Source organism: Benincasa hispida, chromosome 11 (assembly GCF_027475165.1).
Source record: "Benincasa hispida cultivar pf3 chromosome 11, pf3_genome.v1.1, whole genome shotgun sequence".
Taxonomy (NCBI): Eukaryota; Viridiplantae; Streptophyta; class Magnoliopsida; order Cucurbitales; family Cucurbitaceae; genus Benincasa; species Benincasa hispida.
In genome coordinates, this window is record NC_143488.1 from 53,166,634 (window position 1) to 53,188,400 (window position 21,767).

The window sequence follows — 21,767 nt, forward strand, 5'->3', positions numbered from 1 at the left end:
CATAGGGAATTCATCTCATTTTTTCACCCTCTTGAAGAGTCTTAGGACACATTGTTCCTTAGACAATACAATTCTATGCCTGAAAGGTAATAAACTCTTTTTAAAATTGTGTATTGAATATCTAACAAGCATCTTATCAATATACGATGCCTGAGACAAGGCCAACGTTTTGTTCTTACGATCCCTTATAATCTAGATCCCTAGAACAAATTGCGCCTCTTCCAAATCTTTCATTTGAAATTGGGCGGCTAACCATTTCTTTACATCAGTCAGAAAACCTACATCATTCCGAATGAGTAGGATATCATCCACATACAGCACGAGGAAAGCTACTGAGTTGTTGATGATTTTTTTGTAAACACAAGGCTCATCAACATTCTAATTAAGGCTATAAGATTTGATCACAGTATCAAATCTTATATTCCAAGATTGAGATGCTTGTTTCAGTACATAAATGGACCGATTAAGCTTACAAACCTTTTGCTCTTGATCTTGTTCAATGAATCCTTCTAGTTGATTCATGTAGATGGTCTCTTCAAGATTACCATTCAAAAAGGCAGTCTTGACGTCCATTTTCTATATCTCATAATCATAATATATGGCTATGGACAAGAGAATCCTGATAGACTGTAACATAACAACAGGTGAGAAAATATCTTCATAGTCCACTTCCTCAATCTCGATATAACCCTTGCCACAAATCTAGCTTTAAAGGTATGTACCTTTCCATCTACACCTATTTTCCTTTTGTAGATCCATTTACAACCTATAGGTTTTAGCCCATCAGGTTGATCTACAAGCTCCCAGACAGAATTGAGAAACATAGACTCCATTTCTTGATTCATAGATTTAATCCATTCATCTTTGTCAACATCTTTCATTGTTTGTTTATAAGACAATGGATCCCCAACTCCATCATCGGTTATGATGTTTTGGGCTTTTTTTAAACCTATATAGCATACAGGTGGGTTTACTGAAGGAACTCTAAATACAGAGGACCTATGAGCGGAAGCGGATCGTCCAAACTCCATTTTGAAAGAACACATACATTCACAGTCATACTAAACAGATTATGCATTAAATCATAAATTGCAACATGCTTCTTGAAATAAATACAAAAGTTAGAGAGACAAAACCTTTGAAGAACACTTATTCAAGAATATCCCTCGATCAGTCACGAACGCAGCGAGCAAGAACTCGAACTCGATCTCCCTTGAACACTAACAAATAGAAACTCAATCCTCCAACAAACCCGCACACTACCACTAGATTACCTTGGTATTCTCGCTGTGAAAATCCAAGAGTGGTGGCTCTGGCTTATTTTGGATTGAGGGAGGGATTGGAGAGAAGGAGGAATTGATCGAGTAAGCGATAACATTGTCGTGTAAAAGATGAGGTTTATCGCATAGACTCGATACTCAATTGTTTAGATGAGAGCACTATCGTATAGTAAACTCGATGCTATCGTGTAGTCACTCGATAGTTAATCTGAGTCGTGTGAGATTTTTGAAATCTAATTTCTTTTTAATCTCAATCTGCCATAAAATCGAGTAACCACCAACTAAAGGCGGTTATGGAGAAAAAGAAATTTAATTATCATATAATTAACAAATTATAAATAAATACAATAACTAACTTATCATATTATATTTATAAACTATAATTTTAATATTGCATTATATACAATATATAAACCATAGTTCTTTTTCATTTTATGACATTTAATATAAATTATATTTATATTAAATTTAATAACTATGAATCTCATTCATAGAAATCATATTTGAATCATATTCAAATATTAGTTCCTCCAATCATACAATAATGTATCAAATACATTAGGTCAATTATATCATATACAATTGAATTAATTTAATTATATCATATATAACCAAATTCCCTCTTATTAATTTGAACATTTCAAATTAACCCAAAAACTGATTCTCAGCTTAAATTTATTGAGCTACCAAGGGGACTTTATGTATCTGTAGCTAGAAGCTCCAAGGGTACGTGAATAACTTACTAAACACTTTAATCACATTATCCAGCATCCGTTAACTGTCTGGCACTTCATTAAAGACTGATAGCTACACTATTAGCACAACAGATATATTTTTGTGTCCATTTGATATAATCAATCAACAGTACGATGACCCTTCACAAATCGCTTGTAAGTACAACTGGTCCAAATTACCATTTTGCCCCTGTAGTTACATCTAACTTCTTAAGTACCACTGATTCCTCTAATGAAAAATAGATCATAGTCCAACTATGGCTAAACCCCTTTCGGGCCAAAAAAATGGTGTGACGCCACATTGTTCAAGCCTTGGAATCAGCCCTTAAGGGAACAATTTATCTACTTACCCCTGCTTCGAGGAAGGAATGAATTCCATCTTGTGTAGCTAAATTCCCAGCTCTCCAATCAGACGAATCCCCAAAATGGTAGACTTGTTGAGTCGGCGATCTGGCCACTCTCACCCATGCAAATCAAAGGACCGCACTCATAGGTAGGACTTCACAACTCACTGAAGATTAATGTCATATTACCTATGGTCATCCTAGTGAAATGAATGTCTCAATTATGAACGACGTTAGATAATGAGACTAAACATTTCATGGTCCAGTCTTATACAAACTCTTGTATAGACTATCCCTGCTCGAATGTCTAATACACGAATGATCAGGATCAGATCATTTGTAGCACTTTACAACATTTGTAACATCTACAAAGCGAGCCATACTCGTAAACTATGACATAAATACCTTTACGACCTTTCCATAACTTAAAAGGTGTTTCAGAAACACTCTTTGAGGAAACGTTGTTCAGCAGTTTCTATTGCATATCCCCAAAACAAGTCAGGAAGATGAGCATGACTCATTATAGACCAAACCATGTTCAACAGGGTTTTGTTTCTCCTTTTTGATACACCATTCTGTTGAGGTGTACCTGGGGCTGAGAGTTAGGACGTGATTCCATGTTCTATCATATAGTTTTAGAATCTTAAGTCCATATACTCTCCACCATGATTAGATCGTAGTGTTTTTATCTTTTTACCTAACAAGTTTTCAACTTCCGTTTTGTACTTCTTGAACTTTTCAAGAGCTTCAGACTTATGTTGCATTAGGTATAGATACCCAAATCTAGAATAATCATCTATAAAAAAGATGAAATATTCATACACACTTCGTGCTCTTACATTTATCGGACCACAGAGATCTGAATGTATAAGCTCCAAGGTTTCTTTGGCTCTATAACCTTTTACAGTAAAAGGTCGTTTGGTCATTTTGCCTTCAAGGCATGACTCACATAGTGGTAAAAAGTTTTATTCTAAACCATTTAGAAGTCCACTTTTCACCAATCTCTCAATCCTATTGAGATTGATGTGACATAACCTTATATGCCAAAGATTGACATTTTCTTTAGGAGAAATTCTCGGTCTTTTTACAGTTGTTGCTATTTTGAACATTTTAGTATTGAGCATATCTTTTATGACTAACGGCCTTAGTACATATAAATTATTTTCCATTGAACCAAAACCTAACTTCATTCCATTCTTTAAAATAAACACTTTATTATCAAAGAAGGATATGGAATATTTTTGTTCAATTAGATAGGAAACAAAAATTAGGTTCCTCTTGATATGAGGAACTACATATACGTTATCTAAAAACATATATCGTTTCTTGTCCAAAAATAACTTAAGCTTACCTACAGTAACAGCTGAAACAGCCTCACCAGTACTGACTCTAAGAGTCATCTCTCCAGCTTCCAAATGTTTCCAAGAATTAAATCCTTGATGGGAAGAACACACGTGGTTAATGGTTCCTAAATTAACTATCCAGACATAATCATCATTCTCTACTAAGCACGTCTCCAAGACAAATAAATCATATTTATTTTCTTTGGAGTTCTTCCTTTTTTGGAGAGTAGTGGGATCAGCTCCAGAACCCAAATCATAAACTCCAAGTTTCATTTCAGAGGACAATTCTCGTCGATAAACTTCATCAGAGTTGGCAACAATTATTTTCTCTGTTAGTCCCTTGATATTCAATATGGACTGAAGATTATCTTGGGAACTGACACTACTGGTTTCATTGTCATCAATCCCGTTTTGCTTGAATAATGAGAACTTTCGTTCAAACAATTCTCGCATTGATTCCATGATCTCATTTGCAATGACCATGTTCTTAAACCTTTTGGCCAACGCTTCAAGTATGCTTGCCAAAATGTGAACTTGGGCCTTCGAATTAGTCTTCATCCACACCTCATATGCATTACGAACATTTCGTGGTGCATCAGGGGTTGGGACTTGAGGAAAATCCTCAATCATGACAAATACGAGATTGTTTACCACGAAAAAAGTTTTAATGGATTCTTTCCATGTCATGTAATTGAAATCGGTAAAACTAGAAAAGACAACTAATGGAAAAATGCTATTTGACACATTTACTGAAAAATAAACACATTGATCTACATTCATAACTCTTAAAAAAGATCCAATCAGTTTTAGCAAAGTTTAAATGAACCCTATTTAATATCTAATTTTGCAATAACGCTTCAGTAATTTAGGACAAAAGCCACCGAAGGGTAGTCAATTGTCCCTTCACTAAATTGAGACACTTTCAACCAATCATTACACCAGAATAACTCTTATTCCTATAATGATCAGACATCATTTATTCGGTCAAGAAATCATTAACTTTCTTAATAATTTCCCGTAAGTGTGACCCTCCATTTTAGATCCTAGAGTTCTGTCCCAATGAGCCAATCGAAGGGAAAACCGATTGGGGTAAAAACTAAAGTGATCCTATCCATTTCTAGCGCCTCGATATTGACCTACTGCATAAACCATCCGAAGGGGGACGCTCCCAGGGCAGCTCGAGATCGTGCAAGAAGGTCTCACGGTGCAAACCAATGAAAGAGATCTAGGACATGTTGACACACATCCCTCTCTCACTTTCTATAAATACTCTCTCCATTCACCTTGATATTGACCCATGCAAACACCATCCGAAGGGGGACACTCCCAGGGCTCCTTAAGGCCAAGCATGAGTCTCACGGTGTGAATATTAAGGGAGAAACATGAGTGGAAAAATGATGTATCATATACATCTTTTCCTCCCACTGAATATTTTAACAACCTAAGGTTTAATTTACTTAGGAAAAGTACAGCTAATTATTTTTATTAAGTGATTGTTTAAGTTTGCCCAAAAGTAACACTTACTTTAGAAAGTTAAATAATTTTGATTGATATTCGTTAAACACTTTAACAAATGTTAATCAAAAATTGCATGCTTGCAGCAAATCTATCTAATCCACCTTTCCAGGCAGGTTTCCAAATAGGGGTGTTCCATCTCCATCATCTTAAGATTCTGATTAGACCTAAGTTCCCAAGTATGGGTGTTCTGTCTCTTGGAAGAGAGGGTTATGATTTATAAGTTGGACTATAAATCAATTGTTCAATGGAGGATCAGTGGGAGCTTAAGGAGCAAGATGTATTTACACGGGCAAAGCAGTAATCTTTGACCAACCTGTAAATACGAACAACCTGTGAAGGATTGACTTATCGATTATGGTTAAAATGGATAGAAATATATCTATAGTAAGGAGAGTGCAACTATTGAGCTACAGTGGAATGTCTTGGTGGTTAACGAATAGTAATTAATTTAGTTTAAAGAGTTTAACCAATTAATTACAAGTCGTTGGAGCTCATGATCTGTAGGTCTATAAGGTCTCTCTACTAGCAAGTAATTTGGATTAGTAAATTGAGTAATCTTGATAAGATTTGAAATTAGGGTTTGGAATTTGAAATGTTCAAATTCAATTAGGGTTTCTATTTATTGTATTCGATATAATTAAAATGTTTAATTTTATCAAAATTAAACGAAATTGGAGAAATGATTCATGTTTTAAGATAATTTAAATATCAATTGAATAGTATTAGTTTCATTTTTATAGAATTGGTGTTTATTAGTTTAATATTAAATATTAAATTAATTTTTTAATTAAAAGATTTAATTAATTAGTTTTATTTAAAAATTAATTAATTGAATTAATTTTATAAAACTAATAAATAAAATTAAATAAGTTTAATTTACAAAATTTGATTTTGGAAATCATTTTGAAAATTGTTTTTCAAAGTGGAGATTTCCAAAATGTTGGAAATCTCCAATATGCAATGAACTTCCTTATTCACATCTCAATTTTCTCCATGAAGTAGGAGTTGCCCTTCATGCAAGCTATGAAAATGCTTGGTGAAAGCTCTATAAATTAGAGTGCTGAAAATTATGATTCATGCTTACATAAACATCAAAAGAAACTCTGCAGAAAATTATCAAACCCTCTTCATATCTTATATACTTCCAACTCAATTTAGTGTTTCCACTATACAATCCTTGCAAGAGAATAATAGAGAAGATGTTGGTAGTTATCTACTTGAAGATTGAAGCTCTTTCACGTGGAACTTAGCTGGACTTGAAGAGGATACTTCAAAGGTATTAAATTCAGCAAATCCTCCTCTGTAAAAGTTACTTTGAAGCATGTTTAAACTCAAATTAAGTATGATTAGAGTGCTTATTGATTTTGTTTTTCCTCTGATGCACGTTAATATACTCTAACAATAGCAAATGCTATACGATCGTGTAGTTGTAACTGCACGATCGTATAGAACTGCTTCTTCTTCTTCATCAAAACAGTGCTCTACAACTCTTCCTTCAAGCTCCCCTAGCACAGCACGAGCGACTCAAACTTATAAATTACAGACTCTATAGCAACATTAATGCCCAAAAACGCAGGAGCCTTTATAAACCAAAATTGTAAACAAAGAAAGCCTTAAAACTAAGTATCCTATCTCAAAACGTCCATCAACAAAACTACATTCATCACCATTCATCATATGAAATAGAATGCAGAATATATAAAACACACCATTATGTAAAATTGATTCACCAGAAAATTGAAAATCCCTGCCAAAATTCATCATTTTGGAGAGCTCTTCACAATATTCTTCCTACGAGAATGGTGTTACACTGTAGAGGTATGGATATACATACTTGTGGTCCTTTTTGCTATAAAGAACCACAAATTGTTGATCATGTGTTATTTTGTTCCCTTCGTACTTTGGAGATTTGGAATCATATTTCATGTTGCCATATGATTTTTGAAGATTTCAATCTAAGTTTAGTAGATAGATGGTCTCCTCTAAATGCAATATGTTCTCTTGAAGAGCTTGGTCAATTGCATGTTGGAGTATATGAAATGATCGAAATCAATTGACAAATGGTACCCCTATCCCTAATATTTCTATCTGAACAACTTGGATTCAAAACTGTTTGCAGGAAATTTCTGTTTGTAAGAAGCCCCAGAATTGTACTATAACTGATTCTTTATCCACTCTATGTTTTTCATCTTGGATTCGGCCTCCTGAAAATGTTATTAAAGTTAACGTGGATGCAAGTCAGATCTATGAAAGGGACTGGGGGAACATATCCCCCTCCCCTTATGTCATGTCGTTTTACATATATACATAATTTGTTATTAAATATAAAAGTATTTATTTATAAACGGCATATATACTAAAGTGTGCCCCTCCTAGGACATAAAACAAAACTTTGCTCCAGCAATGGTGGTGAATCTTTAGAAACCTGGCGGCCGGAGTTTGAGATTTCTACGAGGCATTTGTTTTTTCTTTTTTCAAAAAACCAATTTTTGTTGCTTAAAATTTCATATATCTTTGTATAATAGCTTAAAAACTTCATTCTATTATTATTTTTTTCCACATATATTCTATGTTTATTTATAAATATTTTTAAAATTTTAGACTTGTTTGGTAACTATTTGGTTATTGATTTTTAGTTTTTGAAAATTAAGACATATAAACACCATTTTTACATATAATTTTTCTTTTACTTTTTTATTTACTTTACCATTATTTTAAGATTACATTCAAGTCATTACAAGTTTAGCTCTTAGTTTTTAAAATTATGTCTAATAAATATCTAAACTTTAAACTTAACTTTAATAATTCCCTAAAAAATATCTAATAGATATATAAACCTTTAATTAGTATCTAAAAAACTCATAAAACATTAAAAATGCTTAAAAATTAATCGTTGTATTAGACAACAAATTATTTTTGTTTCTAATTGAATATGCAATTTCAATTTTGTAGCTAATAATTACATTCTTTTTTTAAAAAAATGGTTCGTACTATATATTAGACACACTAATCGAGTTGTCAATGATCTAGTTTATATTTTTTAAAGTTCAAGAACTATATATGACACAAATTTTGACGTTAATGGGCTAAAATTTTAACCGTATATAAAGTTGTACCCCGTAACATGAAATTCTGGATCTGCCACTTTCCGTAGGTTAGTTAGTTATGATCGTTTTGACAATAGATTATATCGATGCATCTAAAATTATATTTATATGAACTTGAATGATGCTCCTTGGAAACTAAGTCCATCATCCCTGGAATAGGAATTATTTGTAGGGATTCACTTGGAGGTCTCAAAGCACTTACTATGGAATTATTGCAATTTTATTCCTAATCCTCCTTCAGAATTAAGAGCAATACTTAAAGGTGTTGGACTTGTAGAATTAATGGGCTGTTGTAATATAATAGTTGAATATGATTGTTTAATTGCTATCAATTTACTTATAGGGAAGGCAGTATCTCATTGTGAGGATGAATGTTTGTCTAAGAAGATTTTTTTGGAGTGCAACTAAATTTAATAGATTTTTTTGGAGTGCAACTAAATTTAATTCTACTTATTTTGTATATATTAGGAGGAATTTAAATCCAGTACCTCAGGAAGTTGCAAAGAGAGCTAGGTGTTATAGGCCCCCGGGTGTTTGGTGTAATAATCTCTCAAATTGGGTGATCTCACTTGTAAAGAGCAATGTAAATGTTTCCATATACCTTCGAGGTTTAATGAAATACTATTTTTCAAAAAAAAAATTATTCGAAAGAATTTTTATTTATTTATATTTAATCGTGCATATATAATTAAATATATAAAGGGATAAATATAGTCATCCAGTGATATAGTTAGGAATATATTGATAAATTACATGCTTTTTTTCCTAAAAGATAATAGAATCTCATATTATGTAAAAAGTATACAATTAGAGAGAGGGAGCCCCAACAACCGACAGCTAAAATTGTCACATTTTTTCAATTGTTTTTATCATTTATTATTTGACATAATTGACTCGAAAGATTAAAAGAAAATCAAATTTCCTGAGAAAACAATAAGCTTAAATGTATTTTTAATAATATGAAATATTATAATTAAACCATAGGTTTAAATTCTTAAAGAAAATGATATGTTTTAATTTGACATGTAATTAAAGGATTGTAAATCCAATCTTAAAATTAGAAATTTGAATTTTCAATCGCATATTATAGCAATTTATTGAAATAAAAATATGTGTACGCAAGTTTAGAAATTTTAAATGGCTATCAATTAATTCTGGAGCTTTCAATTTTGATTAGATTTGTAAAATTTAAAAAACATATAATAAATCTTTTCATACCCCATTTGGTATCCATTTAGTTTTTAATTTTATCTTTGAAAATTAAGTCTATGAACATTACTTCCACGTCCAAAATTCTTCTTTAGTTATCTACTTTTTACTAATGGATTAGAAAATCAAACCAAAATTAAAAAAAAAAAATAGCTTTTAAAAACTTATTTTTGTTTTTTAAATTCAACCATTGTACTTCATAAAGATGCAAATTATTGTTAGAAACGTGAGAAAATATGCTTAATTTTCAACAATTAAAAACAAAAAAAAAAAAAATGAAATGATTACCAAATAGAACTTGATTTTTTCATTTGTGTGTCTAGTAAATCCTTAATCATTGTGAAATTCTAAGATAAAACTTTAAACTAACACGTTTGGTTATGGATATTTGTATTTAATTTCTAGTTAATCACTTAAATGCTTAGGTTCCCATGTTTAAAGTTGATTTATAGTTGGTCTTTAAAATTTGAAATTGGTTCTCATTAGAAAAAATGATAATAATAACATTTCTAACTTAGAAAAGTTGAAAGAAAAAAAATCTAAGTCACTCAAAATACATATAACAAAGTTCAATCAACATATGTCCTAACGTACTCGGAAAAAAAAGGTTTAAGTATACTTATATTTAGTTTTTTAAGTACAACAAACATGAAGAACATAGGTTTGAATCTCTTATCTAAAAAAGATAAGTACATATCAAATAAAATGATTTTGTGCACAAAGCCCTTATATGCAACAAATGCATACAACATCTAGGTTAGGAGAACTTAAACTTCTGATCTCTTCATCAAGGAAGTCAAGTCATGTTTAAATTGCCAAACAAAGATGGAGGTATAATAAAGGCACAATTATACAGTACCCATTGAGTTTTAACATAAAAGTAATAGTAATAATAATTGCAACAATGTACTTTAAACCATGCTTAATATAATATTCTATGTCTTGAATACTATTAACCAACTATGACAAGGCATGCTCATCTATTTTCTAAAGTCTAAAGTTCAGAGCATAATTAAAAGACTTAAAGAGATTAAATAAACACAATATCAAAGGATGAATACTAAATAACCTTTAATTATACATATAAAGAAATAAATGAAACAACTATGAAAAGCAATATTTTACAATTTTATTAAATTAGGCATAAAAAGTTAAAATCTTATAAGTATTATTATTGTTATTATTATTTTCTCCCTCTCTCAAAAGAAATGGAACTTTTTCACCAACAGACTGTTTCCTTGCTGGCAACAAGAAAGGAACAGAATCCTTTTTTTCTAAACAGGCTGTTCTAAATATAAATCAAAGAGAGAAGAGTTATAATGAAAGAATTGTGTCAGTATAAGAGGAAATCCAACAATTCCATTCCCCAGTTTGATTTGATGCATCTTCTTCATATTTTCTCAGACAGGTTTATTATGCATCAGCAGAGACAGCACAGTAGAGTTACAAAGTGATAGTTTAAAAAAAAAAAAAAAAAAAAGTGAAACCACAAGAGGACTTCAGCAACCCTCATTGCAATGGGAAAAAAAAATGGAAGGCATTGAATTGCATCACAATACAAATGAGGAAGGGAGAAGGGAGATTGGTAGAAAGACCGAAAAAAGGAAACGACAATAAGATTCAGAAGAAGTCGATCTCTAAATAATTACCTGAAGGCTTCACATCGACTCCCGGCATTTTTTCACCTGCCGGTGCGTGTGATGTCTCCATCCTTGAAGAGTAATCAATGACATCTACTCTTGGCACCTCGGGAGGATTGGCGCAGCGGATGAGTGCCCAATTCACGCTTTGGAAAAATGGATGTTGCTTGATCTCAGTAGCGCCACGCCTATAAGCGAGACGATGCTGGGGTTCTTTTACAAGCAAACCTCGGATCAAGTCCCTTGCTGCAAAGCTCACAGAAGGAGACTCAGGAAATCTCAATGGCTGACCAACCACATTAAACAAAGTGGCACGGTTCCCAGCCCCCTTGAATGGAGTTCTACCGAACAAAAGCTCGTAAAGAAAGATCCCGAAAGTCCACCAGTCCACGGCACTGCCATGGCCTTCACCTTTTATGATTTCAGGTGCCAGGTACTCGTGTGTACCAACAAAGGACATCGATCTTGCACTCGTGGGTTCGGCAATGAGCTCTGGTAGAGGGCTCACTTGATGATATACTTCACTCTTCGGTTTGGACTTCTTTTCTTTCCTGTGTCTGCTTAGGAAGCGAGGTGTAAAACATGCTGGCTGGATACAATCTGGCTGCATTATGCAAGTTGGTTCGATACAGGCAGGCTGAACACAGTACCCCGAGCTTTTAGCTTCTAAACCCGAGTTTGATGATTTAACAAGTGTTGGGGAGACTGCACATCTAAGAGACAGGTCAAAATCAGATAGCATTATGTGCCCATCGTCTCTCACTAACACATTTTCAGGTTTTAGATCCCTGTAGATTATCCCAAGCATGTGCAGATACTCCAAAGCAAGGAGAACTTCAGCCACATAGAATCTGAAAAGGTATAAAACATATCAAGTGAAAATCAAGGTGAGCCAAAGTAAACAGTCGCTTTCCCGAACTAAAGGGCTGTCTACACAGAAGCCTATGACAATGTGCAAATTGCTAGCTATAACAGAAAATGATTTCATAAGCAAACAGAGGTTAAAGCTGAAAAGTTCAATAATATTGTAACATGAATGAGGGATGCTGGGCTAAAAAGCATACAGAGAAATAACCATAAAACTTAACATCTAATCCACCATGGCATCTGAGTAAAAAGGGCGACGAGAGCAGAAGGAAATGCTTCAATGTCAATAGAAGTTATTGAAGTTCAAAGTTATATTAGAAAGATATATGCTCTCTGGTCCTACCAAGATTTCATGTTATAGTTCTATGATAAACTGTGGAAAGATTGAGCAGAAATATTTCCACCCGTGCCATATTAGGCAGTTCATATTTGATTTATTCATGATAAATCTTAGCACATGTTCTGTTTAGTTATTAGAGTGAAAGCAAGATAGAGCCAAAGGATGAGAGAAAAATTTCGGACCTTGCAGCATGCTCTGGGAAAAATTTCCCGGGCTGTCTCTGCCTGAGTGCATGCAAGTCGCCCCCAGGGCAAAACTCCATTACCAAACAAGAGAAGTTCTCTGTCTCAAAGTGTGTATACAAAGTTGGCAAGAAAGGATGATCAAGAGATTGCAATATCTCGCGTTCGGTCTGAGCCCTCAAAAGCTTCTTCCTACTAGCCAAAGCAGCCTTATCCATAACCTTCATGGCAAAGTAAGTTTTGGTACCAGTTAACTCTGAAAGATAGACACTGCCAATAGACACTGCCAATATCGCCACACCCCAGTCTTCGCAGCAACCGGAAATGGTTAAGTCCTAACATCCCATCATGAGATCTCACAACTTGCATTGCTTCCCATCTTGTATCATTTGCTTTATGAGGCTTATACATGGCATTGCTTAAACTACTCGAGTTGCTTTCATCACTGATATCACTGCCAGTGCTGCCTCGGTAAACACTTGTTTTCCTGCTTTTGTCAAGATCAAGGGAATTTGTGATGTCGACGCTTTCACAAGACTTTTCAATGCTGCTTGCACATTCACTGACTTCTGTGTTTGAGAAACTTTGTTTCGCCTCTGCATATAGAGTCGTGGAATATAAGCTGTTCTGAGGACTTGGACAAGATATTTCAGCCGGCTGAGACTTTTGTTGATCACTTTGTACGGCAGCTCCTTTCGATGCGTTCAATACTTGATTTCCAGATTCTTCTAAGCCACTTGAAAAACAGTCCTTAGAATCATCGATAATATGCTTCACAAGAGGTTCTTCTCCACCTCCCTCCAAAGGAACCTTCTTCTGAAAAGAACTTTCAGTTGATTTATATGAACTATCTGTCGGGTTTACAAGCTCGGATTTCCCCTTATTGGAAACATGTGCGTTCAAATTGGTAGGATGTTTTCTACTACTTACAGAATAACCATTTGGATGGCGAAGGGGTTTCTTGGCACAATTTTGAGACGAAAGGTAGGACGTTGAAGAAGTTGCTTCATTCCTAGACTGTTTAGGAGACGGCTGGCGAGATGAATCGAGATTCCTTGACGTAGATGTCGGGTTCTGAGTTTTCAGTAAAGAACTCATACCATCAACAAGTGGCTCCATTACCAGCTCCGGCTCAAGCACACTCTCAGGCCAGATCTTAGGGTGTGGTGAATGGGGTGCAACAATTGATAATAACCATTATAGTAATTTCCAAAGCCCTTAATTACAAAATCTTCCACTTATTAATGCCTTTCTTGAAAACGCCAAATGAATATCTATCTGTCCTGGAAGTTAAAAGTTCAAACTGATTCAGATGAACTATGAGAGAGATTGAAGATACCATATCCAGCAACCCAAGCAATCAAAGAAAATCCCCAAGAAAATCAAGCGGTGAACCTTGATTCACAATCAAAGCAATATCAAAACCTACAAATTCGGAAGAAAAAAGAAAATCATGTAAAGTAAATTATAAATATCTTTGTAATCACACAACGGCAACAGATTCTTTAATCCCCCGTCTAATAATTTCTACGTTTTCTTCCTCAGAAGCATCAACACCTCATCTAATTTCCTCGAAAACAAGATAATTTTTCAAGAGATTTACAACAGGGTAACCAAAATTTTCCAGTGCTTCAACTACTGATTATGATTCTTTCGAAACAAAACTCAACCCACAACCACCAAATCTTTAACAATGAAAATCAAAAACAAAGAAACACCGAACAAGATATCCAGGAACCTCAACAACTACACAATGCAACGGCAAGCAAATCTTTCGAGACAGGAAGTAAAAAGGAAAAGCGATAGAGACACACCAAAAATGCAAGCACAGAGAGAAAAGTGGAGCAACTTTGCGAGTTCCTTGTTGTTTATTTCCGAGTCTGTGAAGTACACTTTCAGATCCGATCCAACACAAGAAAGAAAGAGTTGAGATTATAGGAAGAATATAATAATTGCAAACAGAAATTTCTGCCACTTTCTCTTCTGAATCTTCCCGTCGATTGAAGAAGAAGAAGAAGAAGAAGAAGAAGAAGAAGAAGAAGAAGAGAGATTAAGAGGGGGAAAAAGCAAAGGAAAAAAAAATGAAGCAAAGTTGAGAAGCAAAGTTACAAATGGCAGTCTTTATCTCTGAAATGTTCCCTCCATGAAAATCTCTTCCTCTTGTTCTTAAGCTCTTGTTTTTGTTTAATAATAAATAATTATCGTTTTTTTTTTTTTTGAAGTGATTGGACACATGAAATTGTTATGGGCACTCCTTCAATTTTTTGTTATGGCCACCTCTTTCATTTTTTCAAAAAAACAAAATATTGGATTAATTTAACGATGTTTGATAGTTAAATATATTTTAAACTGGTAAACCAACATAAACATAGTCACATAAGCTTGTATTATCGATCTTAGGTCAGAAATTCGATTCTTTATCTTACATATTGTTAAAAAAAATGATCAAGACATTATATATTTGTTCTTTAATTGAATTAAAAACAATCTTTATTCTATTGTCATTTGTTTTTTATTTTTGTTATGTAAAGTTTTAAATTTATGTCTGACATTAATATTCAACATTTTGATCATATAATAGAGAAATAAATATAATAAAATAAAAAAACAATCGCTTATTTGCTAATTTAATTATTTTTATGAACTTTTAATATTAACAATTTTCTTTGAAAAAAATAATAAGAAAATATTGACATTTGATTGTTATTTTCATAAAATTGAGAGCTTGGACTTTCGTCGACATCAATATAAAAATTTTGATTATATACTCATTAGTAGATAGGTAATTGAAACAAACTATTTTAAATTTTTGAAAATCAATCTATTTCTTAGGGAAAAAAAAAACTCCCTTTTCTCTCTAGTAATTTTTTTTTTTTAATTCAATAGAGAGATTCATATGAAAAATATATTGTTTAACTAGTCATGCTCAAGTTAACAATAGTCCAACAGTATAATCGTGGTTAATATTATTATTCCACGCCTTTTATCTATGTGTTTGAAAATTAAGTTTATAAACATTAGTTGTTCCATATTTCTACTCTACGTTTTTGTTATGTTGTTAATGCAAAACATTATCAAAATCAAACCCTATTTAGAAATTTATATAATTTATTTTTTTAAGAAAATAACCAACTTTGTTCCTGGACTTACTTTTTTATGTTTAATTTTTTTTGATCTTCGACTTTAATACTTATTCTATTTTGAGTTGAACTCTCTAAACAATTATTTAATCCATGAAAATAATTATTTGAGAGGTTGAAACAATGTGGCCAGTGGTCCTATGCCATTAGATGTATGAGAATAATTTTTAGAAAAAAAAAAAGTGAAACCTTAATTGAATAATTATTATAGATTGAACTATTTAAAACTTGCACTATAAGTAATTACATTATGGTGGTCACATTGAATCATCTTTAAACCTTTAATATATTGTCAATATTTTGTTATTACTCTTACTATATTATCAAGGGAAGAAGTAGATATTTTAGATCTTGTTTGATGATTATTTTGTTTCTGTTGTGAAATTGAGGAGTATAACGGGAACACGGATATGGAGAAAATATAATATAATAATAAAAAAATATAATTTAAAATAAAAAACTAAAATCATGAAATAACTACAATTATAAAATTAAATAATAGAAAATTTAGTGGCAAGTAGGATTTGGACTTACATGGGCACCACGTATGAATAACTACAAGGCACATGGACAATGCAAAAGGTGACATATAGCTTTTGGGACACTAAGCAATGAGCATCTATTTATTATTATAATATTCATATACTCCCCTTAGATGCCCATATATATATAAAATATGCCTCGTTAAAACCTTATTAAGAAAAAACCTTAGTGAAGGAAAATGAGTACATATTTCGTATAATATATGAAATACGCCTTGTTAAAACCTTACTAAGAACAAATCTTAGTGAAGGAAAATGAGTACATATTTCATATAATATATGAAATACTTATAAAAGAATGCAATTATATTTACTCCCCCGCATGAAAACATCATTTAAGATCTCTGAGTCACCGCATTCCAATGTTGTGCACCAATTTTTCAAAAGTTGCAGTTGGTAATACCTTTGTAAATAAGTTTGTCAGTTATCCTTCGAACAAATTTGTTGTAAACTGATGTTGTCATTTTCTTCAAGATCATGAGTGTAGAAAAGCTACGGTGAAATATGTTTTGTTCTATCTTCTTTAATATATCCTCATTTGATTTTGGCTATGCAAGTTGTGTTGTCTTTGTAATAATGTTAGAGGATTTTTATCATACATATTCTCGACTAGCCTCGTGAATTGCAAGAATTTAAGCATGATTTGAGAAAGTGATCGTTATGGTCTGTTTTACCGATCGCCATGATATAGCAGTTCCTCCACATGTGAATAGATAACTTGTTTGAGATTTATCTTTGTGTGAATAGATAAATATCCAGAATCTGCATAACCAATTAGATCAAAATTTGATTTATTTGAATAAAATAAACCATATCGATTGTTCTTTGGAGATAACAGAGTATATGCGTAATTTCGTTCCAATGTCTTTTTGTTGAAAAATAACTATATCTTGCTAATAAATTTACTGAAAATGCAATCTCTGGTCTTATATTATTAGTAAGATACATAAGTGCACCAATGCGATAAGATATGGTACTTAAGGACCAAGAAGTTCTTCATTATCTTCTTGAGATCGAAATATATTTTTCTTTATATCCAATTAACGGACTTCCATTGAAATATTTAATGGATATGCTTTGTCCATATAAAATCTTTTCAAAATTTTTCCTATATAAGTTGACTGATGAATAAATATTCCATTTACTAACGGCTCAATTTGCCAACCAAGGCAAAATTTTGTTTTTTCGATATCTTTCATCTCAAATTCTTTCTTAAAATATTCTATTGCCTTTGAAAGTTATTCAGGAGTTCCAATTATATTCAACTCATCAATATATACGGTTATAATAGCAAACCTTGATTGTGATTTGTTTATAAAAACACGGACATATTGGATTATTTTAATATCCTTCATTCATTAAATATCCACTCAAGCGGTTGTATCACATCCGTCCTAATTGTTTCAATCTATATAGTGATCTCTGTAACTTTATTGAATATCATTCCGAGAATTTGATGTATATGTTTCAGGTACTTTAAATCATTATGGGATTCTCCTATAAATATAATTATCAATAGATCCATATAAATATGTTGTGACTACATCCATAAGATGCATAATTCAGACTTTTATACACAGTCAAGCCAATTAAATATCTTAATGTAATTGCATCCACCATCAGTGAATACGTCTCCTCAAAATCAATACCAGGTCTTTGTGAAAAACCTCGTGCAACTAGTCTTGATTTATATCTTGTGACCTCATTGTTTTCATTTCTTTTCCTCATAAATACCTATTTGTATCCTACATATTTAATACCTTCTGGTGTTCGGACTACTGGTAAAAAACCTGATATTTTGAAAGTGAGTTTAATTCTGCCTCGATTCCTGCTTTCCACTGAAGCCAATCTTTTCTATGTCAACATCCTTCAACAGATTTTGGTTCAAGATCCTCATTTTCAGATATAATATCAAGAGCAATATTATACACAAAAATGTTATCAATAATTACATTTGTTCGATTCCTTCTTTTTCCTATCATGACATAGTTTATTGAAATTTCATTATTGTCTTTAGGTATTTCACCTTCCTCACTAGTCATGTCAAAGATTTTTTTTATGGGTATTTACATCATCAGGCAAGTCTTATTGACTATTAATTAATTTTCTTTTCCAAGGATTTTTATCTTTGGAACCCACTGGTCTACCATGGTTCTGGCGTGTTCCAGACTCATTAATGACAATTTGCTGTGTTGGAATATCAATTGTCGATGGAACATCTGCAACTAGTATATGTGATTTAGTTACTTTTTTACATCTATAAATGCATCTGGTAGTTGATTTGCTATATTTTGCTAATGAATTATTTTTTGAACTTCAAGTTCACATTGATCTGTACGGAGATCTAAATGAGACAATAACGTTACATTCCATGTAATTTATTTTTCCAACTTCGTAATTTCTCCTCCTAATGTTGGAAAATTTGTCTCATTAAAATGATAATCAGCCAATCGTGCAATAAATACATCATCCGTCAGGGGTTCAAGATATTGGATAATTGATAAGGAATCATATCCAATATATATTCCTAACCTCCTTTGAGGACCCATCTTAGTGCATATGGTGGAGCAATTGGAACATATACTACACATCAAAAAATTCTCAGATAGGAAATATTTGGCTCATGACCATAAGCTAATTGTAATGGCAAGTATTTATGTTAAGCTATTGGGCTGATGTGTATAAGTGATGTTGCATGCAAAATAGCATGACCCCATAAGGAAGTTTAGCTCTCATAAGTAATAATCTTGCAATTAGTTGTAAGCGTTTTATGAATGATTCTGCTAAACCATTTTGTGTATGAACATGAGCTACAGGATGTTCAACACTTATCCCAATTGACATACAATAATTATCAAAAGCTTGAGATGTAAATTCACCAGCATTATCAAGACGAATTATCTTAATTGTATAATTAGGAAATTGTGCTCTTACTTAATTATTTGAGCAAGTAATCTTGCAAATGCAAGATTTCAACTTGATAATAAGCACACGTGTGACCATCTACTGGATGCATCTATTAATACCATAAAATATCTAAATGGTCCACTTGGTAGGTTAATAGGTCCACATATATCACCATGAACTCGTTCTAAAAGTGCAGGTGATTCAGTCCCCACTTTAACTAGTGATGGTCTAATTATTAATTTGCCTTGAGAGCAAGCATCACATGATAATTCATTAGATTGAAGAATCTTCTGGTTCTTCAATGACTGTCAATTTGAATTCCTAATAATTCTTCTCATGATTATAGACCCTGGATGACCCAATCGGTCATACCAAATTGTAGATATGTCTGGATTCATGAACTTTAGGTTCATTGTTGCTTATGTTTCAATTACTCGTATATAAGTATAATACAATCCAGAAGATAAAGTAGATAATTTTTCCAATATACGTTTTCATTTGAGATAGTGGATATGATATATAGATATTTCACATTATTCTTAATATCAGTCTCAACATGATAACCATTGCAACGTATATTTTTAAACTTAGAAGATTTCTCTTTGATTGACTAGAGAATAATATATTGTCAATTGTAAATTTTGTTCCTCTAGGCAAAATAATTTTATTCAATCAAGTTTGCAGAACCTGATATTGTATTTATTTTTGCTTTCAGCATTGTCAATTTGGAAAAATATTTTTATTTGTAAGTATTGTATGTGTAGTTGCATTGTCTATCAGACATAAATCTTCTTTGATCATTTTTGAAACACCCAACATATGAAAATGATCAATGTTTCTTTATTAAAAGAAAATAATTACAATAAGAAAAACAACACTTAAAATATACAAAAGTTACTAAAAAAAATGAAGATAGATAAAAAAGAACAACAACATTAAGTTTAGATATTCTCAAAGTCAAAAGAAACACTTAATGTGTCACCAACTGTGTCGATCTTCTCTTCAGAAGATTCAAAGAAATTCGCCACATCCAAATTTGTCATGTAGGATGGGTCAAATATGTCATTATCTTGGTATGCAAAATTTGCTTCCACATTTTTCTCTTTTTCCTTAAGGAATGCTTGATAGAGGCCAACTAAGTGTTTTAACGTACGACATGTACGTGCTAATGCACAGTCATTCCGCATCAGAAGAATTTATTTTCAACACTCTTTGAACTTTTATCTCGTGGAGCTTTTTCTTTGTGATCATCATTTTGTGTGATTCTTTTGAAATTTAAATGATTAGAATGACCACCACAAAAATAATAATTATTTATTCTTCTGTCACGATCAAGACCTTGACCACAATTATTATTAAAATTCACAACATTCACTTCGGGGAATGGTGTCGTTCCGATTGATCGAGATTCATGATTATTCATCAATAACTCGTTATTTTATTCGACCATAAGAAGACATGAAATTAATTCAGACTGTTTAAAACCTTTCTCTCGATATTGCTGTTGCAGGAGTATATTCGAAACATGAAATGTAGAAAATGTATTCTCTAACATATCAGCATCAATATTTTTTTTCTCTGCATAACAACAATTTTGAACTAATTTTAAACAATGTGGAATTGTAATCACTTACTGATTTTAAATATTGTAGCCTCAAATGCATCCACTCATAATGGCTTTAGGAAGAACAACTGTCTTTTGATGATCATACATTTCTTTCAAAGTTTTCACAAGATATGAGGATCTTTAATTATAAGATATTCCATTTTTAATCCCTCTGGAGATGATGACGAAGAAAAATCATAGCTTTTGATTTGTCCTGACTAGATGTCGTATTTCCTTCTTTAATTGTTTCTCCCAAGTTCATAACATCCAGGTGAATTTCGGCATCGAGCACCCATGACAAATAATTATTGCCATTAATGTCAAGGGCTACGAATTCTAATTTTGTAAGGTTTGTCATGGCAACACTTTAGGGCCTACCTTTAGTGGAGAAAACGACAAAAGCTCGTGTTGATAACGTGTTGTGAAATTGATGAGCACAACGGGAACACGAATGTGGAGAAAATATAATATAATAATAAAAAATATAATTTAAAATTTTTAAAAAAAAAACTAAAATCATGAAATAATTAAAATTAAAAAATCGGATAATAGAAAATTTAGTGGAATTTGAATTTGAAGTGGATTCCTTACCAATGGGTGTGTGATTTTAAGATCCACCAAATGCCACTATTTATAGGCAAAGTGGCAAGTAGGATGTGGATTTACATAGATACCAGACATGAATAACTATAAGGCACCACAATATGAATGATGATATATAGCTTTTGAGATACTAAGCAATGAATATCTATATTATTAATATTCATAATAGTTTTTAGTTTTTTTTGTCACTGTTTAATTGTCTCTTGCACTCAATTTCTTTATTATGTTTTTTCACCCTTCTTCCAAACATGACATTTTAGTTTTTTTTTTTTTTTTTTTTTTTTTTTTTTTTTTTTTTTTTTTTTTTTTTTTTTTTTTTTTTACTTTTAAAACAACGGTTTTAGAAAGAAGATAACAAAAAAAAAGGGTGAAATTAGGGTTTATAGAATGCTAGTATTTCAAAAA

At 32.2% G+C, this 21,767-nt stretch overlaps 1 protein-coding gene across 1 annotated transcript; it reads right to left on the reverse strand.

The window, feature by feature from the left end:
* Nucleotides 1–10,849: 10,849 nt before the first annotated feature.
* ATPK7 (Protein kinase superfamily protein) lies at nt 10,850–14,767 on the reverse strand. The gene is given in 4 exon segments (XM_039049092.2): nt 10,850–12,026; nt 12,565–12,842; nt 12,844–13,989; nt 14,379–14,767. Coding segments are annotated over 3 exon segments (1,989 nt in total). The 5' UTR covers nt 13,684–13,989; nt 14,379–14,767; the 3' UTR covers nt 10,850–11,155.
* Nucleotides 14,768–21,767: the final 7,000 nt, after the last annotated feature.